The sequence below is a fragment of the Pimephales promelas genome, chromosome 25 (assembly GCF_988280905.1).
Source record: "Pimephales promelas chromosome 25, fPimPro1.hap1.1, whole genome shotgun sequence".
NCBI lineage: Eukaryota > Metazoa > Chordata > Actinopteri > Cypriniformes > Leuciscidae > Pimephales > Pimephales promelas.
The window spans coordinates 20125614-20135939 of NC_142793.1; the positions used below are offsets into that span (position 1 = coordinate 20125614).

Below are 10326 nucleotides of genomic sequence, written 5' to 3' on the forward strand. Positions count from 1 at the left end.
ATTTAGATGCATGTCTGCTGCTGTTTTGGGCCTGGAAAGGGGGGCTCTCAAGTTCAGATTGGGTGCAGCTGAAGTACTGGCACAGCAGTGCGAGACGCGTGATTTCACAGGAACTGTATTTCATAAGGTGAGATTAGAGCCTTTGTTTAGTGTTCGGTGAAGCGTGAATGATTCATTGGAAGTGGTGGACGAAGTGTCGGTTGTGCATGCCCTAGTTCGGCATTTCTTTGAAACAAGCGCAAAGTTCGTTTCTAGCTGTGTATAAATGTTGAGGTCCGCCTGTCAGAAGTACAAATGTAAATGTTTGTGTGAAAACAACTCCCTTGAAAAAGGCGGACGAATCAAATTCCTTTTAACTACAGCAGAAGCGTCTTTCTGGAAACTGACACTTCAACCTTTCTACATGGCTAAAAGTGTCATATGAAAGCATTCTGAGAATTAGAACAATATACTTGACATCAAAGATGACTTAACACATGACCAGAACAATAGAACAGTCTATAATTCTGCACGTGTTCACATAAAAGCTTTTATTTACCTCCAGGACAATGGATGGATCAGATGAGGAAGATGAGCTTCTTGATGCTGCAATCCAACTGAGCATTCAGGAATCGTGGAAAGACATCGCCTCCCCCGGAAGGTGTGATGTTCACATAAGAAGTTGCCTTTTGGAATCTTGAAATAAAAGCAAATATCTTAGACAAATGTTATTACCAACAACTTTCTCTATCCTGCACATAAATCCAGTGTGGAACATCAAAAGATCTTGGATGCAATATTCCGAGGTGAAATTTCCCTCCAGAATTTATGCTTGCTGTAATTCAGTTAGGTTGAATGGAAAATACACATTGAAAAATAGATTTTATTTGGGTGAATTATAAATAGCTACGTTGCTAAGCGCAAGGTCATTTCATCTGGCCCCACAGGAGATCTCTTTGCTCTGCAGGAGCTGTCCGATTATCCTGCTGCATTCACTGAGATGGACACCAAGGGGTGGTACCCAATTCATAGGGCTGCTGTCCAGCAGTCTGTGCAGGTGCTGGAGATGGTACTTTATGGTGAGCTAGAGTATAAAGTCCACTGTTGTAGTTTTCAACTTTTATACATTTCAATAAACAAGAACAAAAAAAAAACCTTTAACTACATTTTAGACACAATATCGCAAGTTACTTGGACCATTTTTGCTTCGCCAGTGGAAATATTTCCAAACAAAGCCAAAGATTTAACGTTTCTGATTCATATCCGTTTCATATCAGATTTGAGGTCTGAAACTGATCTGAGAATATCAGAATCCATCTGAGTTTTTTTTTTTTACTGCTTACATGTTCAGAATCGGAATTGGTTCACTTGAACCATGCACTATAAATGTGGCCAAAAACAGCTTTTTCAAATGAATAGACTTCAGAGAGCAACTACAATGAGGATCTCAGTTTTAGCAGGCCAAAAATGCTGGCTCATTGTGGATGGAAGGCAAAACCTAGAGGTAAATGATGCATTAGTTTTGACGTAGCCTGAATTGGTTGAGTAAATTATTCAATGACTCACTCATGAGTCATTTGTTTTGTTCCTGAATGAATCATATTTTTTGAACAAATCATTTGAGTGAATGATTCAGCAACTCATTGACAATGACAGTGACATTACGGAGTTAACAAAAAAGACTGTTTCAAATTCAAGTTTTAAGTCAGATTTATTCATATACTGAGTGGTTTGGTTGAAAAGCTTCTTACAGGTTGAGTTTGGAGGAGGAAACCGCAGATGGAGAGACACCACTGATTTTGGCGACTCAATCTGGGCTGGTGGAGATTGTTAGGACACTGCTTGAGCATGGAGCTTCACCTAATAGGATCAACAGCAAAAATGAATCTCCTTTATTATTGGGTAGGTCCTTAATTGCAATTTCTATAGTGTCTTTAGTGCATTTGTAATAAGTTCCTGTTTTGTTTTGGAGCTGTAAGAACAGACTCATTTGAAATCGCCTTTACACTTTTATCACGTGGAGCATCGGTGAACCAAGCCTGCCCTAAAAAGTGGACGGCCATTCATGAGGCAGCCAAGGTGGGCTGTACCGACATACTTACGCTCCTGCTGCAACATGGAGGAAACGTTTCGGAGACAGACGAGAATGGAGTGACGCCCATGGGAATTGCCGCAGAGTACGCACAAGCCGAAGCACTGGACATCCTCATTCACTACGGTAATATTGGTATTTCTAAGAAAAAACTGAGGATGTTATTAGATATTCACAAAAGAAGAATGCAGTAACATTTTTAAACAATTAAACTAACAGAATGATATCCTCCGCAACAACAGGTGGCGATGTTAATGCTCAGGCACCAAATGGAGACAGTGTGTTATTTGACGCGGCTGGTTCTGGGAATCCTGACTGCATTGAGCTTTTACTTCAACATGGGGCCGATCCTAATGTCGCTAGTCTTTCCTTGCAGCTTCCCATCCACTGTGCAGCATACAAAGGGCATTACCTGTAAGTTATGTTGCGTTAGTTATGTCACCCCTGATATCGAAGTAAAGGTATATGGAACTTTGGAACTGGAAGCCGACCAAATGTAATCGGAATTCAATACATTTCACTCAACACTCATCTAAAGGATTATTAGGAACACCTGTTCAATTTCTCATTAATGCAATTATCTAATCAACCAATCACATGGCAGTAGCTTCAATGCATTTAGGGGTGTGGTCCTGGTCAAGACAATCTCCTGAACTCCAAACTGAATGTCGGAATGGGAAAGAAAGGTGATTTAAGCAATTTTGGGCGTGGCATGGTTGTTGGTGCCAGACGGGCCGGTCTGAGTATTTCACAATCTGCTCAGTTACTGGGATTTTCACGCACAACCATTTCTAGAGTTTACAAACAATGGTGTGAAAAGGGAAATCATCCAGTATGCGGCAGTCCTGTGGGCGAAAATGCCTTGTTGATGCTAGAGGTCAGAGAAGAATGGGCCGACTGATTCAAGCTGATAGAAGAGCAACTTTGACTGAAATAACCACTCGTTACAACCGAGGTATGCAGCAAAGCATTTGTGAAGCCACAACATGCACAACCTTGAGGCGGATGGGCTACAACAGGAGAAGACCCCACCTACCACTCATCTCCACTACAAATAGGAAAAAGAGGCAATTTCATCATGCCTTGTTACCATTGTGCAGGCTGGTGGTGGTGGTGTAATGGTGTGGGGATGTTTTCTTGGCACACTTTAGGCCCCTTAATGCCAATTGGGCTTCGTTTAAACGCCACGGCCTACCTGAGCTTTGTTTCTGACCATGTCCATCCCTTTATGGCCACCATGTACCCATCCTCTGATGGCTACTTCCAGCAGGATAATGCACCATGTCTCAAAGCTTGAATCATTTCAAATTGGTTTCTTGAACATGACAATGAGTTCACTGTGCTAAAATGGCCCCCACAGTCACCAGATCTCAACCCAATAGAGCATCTTTGGGATGTGGTGGATAGGGGATGTGCATCCCACAAATCTCCATCAACTGCAAGATGCTATCCTATCAATATGAGCCAACATTTCTAAAGAATGCTTTCAGCACCTTGTTGAATCAATGCCACGTAGAATTAAGCCAGTTTTGAAGGCGAAAGGGGGTCAAACACAGTATTAGTCTGCTGTTCCTAATAATCCTTTAGGTGAGTGTATATACTACTGTTCACCACTAGAGCTTTTGACACAGTGGTTCTAAACTCTGGCCCTCGAAGTCCACTTTCCTGTTGAGTTTAGCTCCAACTTCTAGTAATCCTTTAGACGTTGATTAGCTTGTTTAGTTGGGTTTGATTAGGCTTGAGCTTAGCTCTGAAAGAAAGTGGACCTCAAGGGCCAAAATCAAGAACTGCTGCGCTAACACCATGTATTAAATGTCAATGAGTAACTGTCCCACCATTCTAATTTTCTTCATATATTTTTTATTTTTACATAAATTTGTACAATCTCTTTCCAGTGCCCTGAGAATGTTAATCCCAGTAACCACAAAGAGAGCACTCCATCTCTCAGGCCAGAGCCCAATTCATGCAGCTGCAGATGGAGGCTATGTCCGATGTTTGGAGCTCCTGTTGGACAGAGGTTTTGACGTCAATGCTCTTTTGGACACGCATATTTCTGATAATTATGGGGACATGCGAAAGACCGCCTTGTACTTTGCGGTCTCCAATGGAGATGTGACCGGCACCCAGTTGCTGTTAAATGCTGGAGCCAAAACAGAACTGGATCCTCTGCGCTGCCTCCTAGTGGCTGTAAGAGCTGGGAGGTACGAGATTGTCAGGATTCTCCTAGATAGCCAAGCAGATGTGAACTGTTACTTCACAGAGATCAATGACACAGTGTTTCCCACTGCCTTACAATACTGCTTGAGGGATGAGATGATGATGCGAATGCTGTTAAATGGTGGTTATGATGCAGAGAAATGCTTCTGTTGTCCTCACGATACAACTTGGGGTCACTCCTCAGAACACACCAGTGAGAAGATTCCAGTAAGTTCACCACTAATGTCTCTGATCCAAAACCTATCAAGTTGCCAATGTATGCGCACTCCAAACGTTTGTTCCAAAAGTAAAAGTTCAAATCAACCCAAGACGGTGGACAAAGTGTTTTTTGTAAGTGTATAATCATCGAATTAAAATATTTCACACGATATATGCTACTTAAGATTGTGACATTAGCTTAGCAACATGCTAATAACAAACTATTGAAATCAATTGTGAGTTAAATATCCTGCACACTTTTACAAGCTGATTTCTAAAAAAGTATTCCAAATATTTTATAACAATATTTGTATTTTTATAAAGATTAATTAACAACAAGCAGTAGATTCACTAGGTTTTGGAACAGAGGTGATGTATTTTAAACTAACTTACCTCTGATGGAAATTTGTTTTCATCTGTAAATGTGGCCTATGTATCTTTACTTCTGTCTCTATCTTCTGTCGCATGTAGTTTTGTGATTTCATCAGCGTCTCTTGGCTAGTACAGTTCTCTGCAAGAGCTGTGCGGGTTCTCCTCGACTATGTCAATCACGTTCCCATTTGCACCAAGCTGAAAATGGCTCTAAAGAAACATAAAGAGTGGGCTCAAATTACAGAAATTTTGGGTGAGCAGTATACATAGTTCAAGCATGGACACTTAAACTACACTTACAAAAATATGAATGTATAGCATTAGATAAAAAAATTTCAAACTTACAGTAATTAAAACAATGTTTTCTCATGGATGTATTCCCAGGGAGTCCTCGTTCACTGCAACACCTCTGCAGACTAGTCATCAGGAGAGAGATGACCCCACGAAGGCTGGGCGACCCAAAGTTCATAAACTCAGGTCCTTTTCCATCAGGACTGAAAAGCTACTTGATGTACAAAGAATATGATTTGTATGGAAGAATCATGTGACGGTCTCTTCTCAGGGTAAATGTTAAGGAGGAAGCACTTTGAATTTGAAGGTTGACATGACCCGATGTTTCGCTAGTTGTCCATCATGAGATCAAACACACTTAAGTATGAGTGTTAAGTGTTTTTAACACTACAATGTGAATTTTGCATCACTTCAAAATGACTTTGCCTCCAAAGGAATGTCTTGGTGCTGTTTGTGCAATAAAATAATGTTCTAACTGTTGACAAAAACATGTTTATATCAGATAAAAACAAAAGGGCTGATGCCTGTTCAATGAAATCAGGCTGCTGTCTACTTGGTGCCACATACAAGTGAACTGTGGTTCTACTGTAGAATAACCTGCATGATCACAATTGAAGTAACTAAAGCAGGTCATGTCTATTTATAGATGTATGCCCTTTTAACATCAACAAGCATGTTCGGCAACCTGTCAAAGTGCAACCTTTGACTTATATACAGTATAATCACAATCACCCAAACTTGCGATAAACTATCAGTAACATTAGACATATTTGTAGTTTACGGCTTACTTATCTGTGCCTGTTCAAGTACATCTGATAATTTCATCTAATAAAGATGGTTGTGGCAACTTTTGAAAAGTGCAACCAAATCAATCATGACAGTGCAAATGTATGTTGGCTCTTTGGTTCCGGAGGTCATGAACTGTCTAGTTTAATATGCCATGAATATTTATCAAAAAGTTTCAATATTGCATAATGACAACTTTCATGAAATCAGGTAATTTTCAGAGGAGAATCTGGGAAAAATACTGCCTGCACAAATAGGTAGACCAGACCTTCCTTCGCTATCTCACGACCAATTCGTACGAGTGATTAAAAAAATGGCTGATTCATACTAATTCATACGACCTCACTCGTACGATTTGTCCAAACCCACGTGATGGGTAGGTTTAGGGGCGGGGTCAGGGGCATTCATTCATTGGCCAATTCATAAAATATGTATGATTGAGAAAAAATGGTGTGAGTGAGGTCTCTCGTGAGATCGGGTTGGACCTTCACAGCATCAGATACTGATCTAATGTGGACAATCTCCTAAAATGACCCATCTGCATGAGACAGCCCTCTTTGGCATGTTCAACATAACATCAACAGATTTAATAAAAGTTAATATTGTTATCATTATTACATGGAATCAGTTTTATTAGTATTATTACATGTGACTTTGGACTTAGCTTTAAATTCCACTGTTAAAAATAAAAGTCAGCATTGTACAGACTATGTACAGCAATATATTCACAATTCAAAAAATAATGTATGATTATTGGTTAAATCGAGTGTGCAATTGGGGTGAAGACAACTTGGACTGACATAAGAAAAACAAAATTGTAAAAATCTAATATTTTTCCATTTTGTTTGTACATATGAAGATGCCCCAGGCTAGAACAAAATGAAAAACGTCAATTCAAATGTGATTTTAGCCAAAACAAAAATTAAACGCATATATAATATAGAAAAGCATTTGGACACCACACTTGTATGAGCTTATCTAGCATTTAACTTCAAAACCATTGGCATTAATGGATCTTTAACACGAATTAGATTACTTTCAGTGGGCTCCTTAAAGGGGCAGCTCCTATGCTGGGATTTGCCTTACATGTCTCGCCACTACAAAATGAACTCACATTCTTCTTGTAAGCTAATCTTGGTGTCCCCATGGATAGGCAACATCATATGCACATACTCTGTTCTGCACCCTCCTCCCCTTAAGTTCCTCCACCAGCTTCCCAGATTAGACAAACAGTGCATCTAGTGCACCCACACACAAACTCACACTAATCCCAGATACAAGTCAGAGTAAGAGTTCATGCACACAAAAGAGACATAGCGTTACAAGTATGAGCAACTTTGGGTACCGAAAAGAGCTTGGAAAGTATGAGGACATGGATGAAGATGAACTTCTGGCCTCCCTGACCAGCGAGGAGCTCCAGGAGCTGGAGAAGGCTATGGCTGAAATGGAACCGGATGAGAACATACCCACTGGGCTAAGGCAAGAGGACCAGACGGCCAAGAGGCCAACGGGCGCTTTTTGCCGAGAGGCTCTGCTGAAGTACTGGGAGGACGAGACTCACAGATTGCTAGAGGTAGAGTCTGAATTCAGCAATTGAATAATACGTTTAAACTTTGAGGTACCAGTTAATCAGTAATGTTTGTAGAGTGCTGACCAAGTGACAAGTTGCACACCCCTAATGGTACTATTTGAGATGTTCTGAGAGAGCATCTGTATCCACAAAACAACATAAAATGATGTTAGAGTCAAAATAGACTTGATGGGAACTCAAGAAGTCCCATTTCTATGGGAGGTCTCCACAAGCAGGGAGATGAGAAAATCTACAGCTTCATAAAAGGATAAAGAATGAGTTTTTTTTTTAAAGACTTAATGAATTAAGTCCAAGTATCTGAGTATTCTGCTCCCGAAGGGTACTCCTGAAGACCTGGTTCAGGTTTATTTAATAAAGGTTGGGGAAAAAACCTCAACAGGACATCACTGTATTAGTGTTAAAGTTAAGTCAGGACTGTCAAACTTAGCTCCTGAGGGATTTGTGGGATAATTAGGATTAGCTTACTGTAACAATAGTGGAACTCAATGAGCAGTTCATAATTTGAAATATAGAAATTTCTTTAATGAGAGCGTAAACTGAGCAACATTGCCTCCATAAAACATAGCTATTGCTTGTGCAGTTGTCTCAGCTGTTGATTAATCTTAATTAAGATTCATTGCTTGAGGTATGCCATTGCTCAACCTTGTTTTCCTTTCTATGGTGACACAGGACAGCATGGATGAGTGCCAGACAGATAAGAGCGAACAGGAATGTGGCAGTGAAGAGCCTGAGGATAATGAAGAGCAACAAAATGAGGGGTTTAGAAAGGGGGGTGATGGGGAGAAAAAAGTTAGGTCAAGCAATTGCAACTTTGTGGACTTGGATTGCATTCGTGTTCGAAAACCTAATGGCATCAATGAAGTTGCCCTCCACCATCACATTTCTCCAGATAGACCAAGTAGCAACCCCACTGATATTGATAAGACCTTGGAGAACATCTTGAGTAATGACACCTCCCTGAGTGAAGTCAACCTAAACAACATCGAGAACATATCCCAGGGGGTTTTAGTGAGTTTTGCTAATGCCTTAATCTCAAACACTCACGTTGAGGTTTTCAGCATTGCCAACACCCACGGGGATGACCAAGTAGCTTTGGCCTTGGCCAAAATGCTGAAGAAGAACTGCAGCATCACTAACCTTAATGTTGAGTCTAACTTCATTTCAGGCAAAGGCATCCTGGCTTTGATTGGGTCGCTTCAGTACAACACCACACTGGTGGAGCTCCGATTCCACAACCAGCGGCATATCTGTGGAGGCCAAGTGGAGATGGAGATGGTGAGATTGCTGAGGAAAAACACCACCCTGTTGAAACTAGGCTACCACTTTGACTTACCTGGCCCAAGGATGAGCGCAACTGCCATTTTAACTCGCAACCAGGACAGCCAGAGGCAAAAGCGGCTGCTACAGCAAAGGAAAGAGCAAGGCAATTTGGAAAGAAGTGCAGGACAATCAAACACATGGGAGACTACGGACAACACGCAGTCTTTTCAATTCCATATTCCGACCGACAAGGACACGACGCTAACGAAGCAGAACTTGGTCTCTTCTCATTTACAACAACCTCACAGTCAGCCAAACAGTGTGAAGAATGTGCCGACTAGGAAAATTGCTGAAATGGTCAAGCAACAAGAAGAAACAGCCATGGATAACAACCAGGCTAATGCAAATAAAGGACACAAACTCACAGGGGACAAACATGGCAAGAACATTCAAGATGAAAAAATATTACCTTTGAGGAGAAAAGATGACACAAATAATCTGGGAGGCGCCCAGGGGTCGACACGTGACGATCTACTGGCAGCCATTCGTGGCAGCAGCATTGGTACACTACGAAGGGTAAGGTGTTTATCATTTTGTCCAGGACATGGAGAAGCCAAGTCTTAAAAAAACACAGTAACCGAAATATATTGCAATATAGCGGGACAGAATAGGAACTAAGGGTGAACACCAACCCTGCCAAATCAGCTATCTTGGAAATTGATTGCAAGAATTTGAGCAATAATTACATTTTATACCAAGAACTGAATGATTCATTCAGTGTTTTTCCTGACTGAGACAATTTAAGTTACTATGAAATTATTAGCCAGGTAGTGGAAAACACTTTCTAGTTCAAGTTTAATAGATGGACATTTTTCCATTGTAATGTACATGCCAATCTGTTTGAAAACATGCTATTTGATGCTAATAATTAAAGAAAATTAAGGATATTGTATGCAAAAATGAAAATCTTGCCATTTCATACCTGTATGACTTTAGTTTAGAACAATGGGACGATGAGTAAATGAACAGTTTATTTTTGGGAGAACTATTCCTTGTTTTCTGACAGATACGGACTGTTTTCTGTAATATATTTGGTAGTTGCAACATTAAAATGACCAGCATTTTCTTTTTTTTCTTCTTGCAGGTCACCAATCATCATTGTTCCTGAGGTATGAAACAGCTCTGATAAAATTAATCAATATAATAAAGAACAATTTTCCAGTGTTAAAAACTGACCTATTTTTTTTTATTATTATTAATAGCATATTTTCAAATTTCTTTTCACCAACAAAATATTATGCTCAATAAGTACAATTTGGAAGGCTGCTTTATAACTTACACCATATGGTAAAAAAGAAAAGAAAAGAAAATAGTTGACATTTCAATAGCTTTGATTAGTTGAAAGCTCATTCCCATAAATTTGATTCCAACAGATGAGTCATGCTGTTGGTTCATTCTTTTTGATTCGATCAAATAATTAAGCCAAAGAAAAAAAGCTGTACACGTACACAACTATATATAAGATGGCAACGCTAGTAAA

At 40.1% G+C, this 10326-nt stretch overlaps 2 protein-coding genes across 3 annotated transcripts; both read left to right on the forward strand.

Moving 5' to 3' along the window:
• Positions 1 to 533: 533 nt before the first annotated feature.
• LOC148965080 (ankyrin repeat and SOCS box protein 15-like) lies at positions 534 to 5744 on the forward strand. Of its 2 annotated transcripts, none has more exons than XM_089127477.1 (9): positions 534 to 640; positions 748 to 785; positions 927 to 1058; positions 1723 to 1881; positions 1952 to 2197; positions 2314 to 2485; positions 3967 to 4495; positions 4958 to 5111; positions 5243 to 5744. In XM_089127477.1, the coding sequence occupies exons 1-9, from the start codon at positions 549 to 551 to the stop codon at positions 5404 to 5406; spliced, it is 1686 nt and encodes a 561-aa protein (XP_088983603.1). In that variant the 5' UTR covers positions 534 to 548; the 3' UTR covers positions 5407 to 5744. The 2 variants fall into 2 exon arrangements, with proteins under 2 accessions (XP_088983603.1, XP_088983604.1); XM_089127478.1 differs by having other exon boundaries at positions 2003 to 2197.
• Positions 5745 to 7262: 1518 nt separating this feature from the next.
• Positions 7263 to 9419, forward strand: lmod2a (leiomodin 2 (cardiac) a). The gene is made up of 2 exons (XM_039658138.2): positions 7263 to 7508; positions 8196 to 9419. Exons 1-2 carry the CDS (start codon positions 7263 to 7265, stop codon positions 9408 to 9410), a joined length of 1461 nt encoding a protein of 486 aa, XP_039514072.2. The 3' UTR covers positions 9411 to 9419.
• Positions 9420 to 10326: the final 907 nt, after the last annotated feature.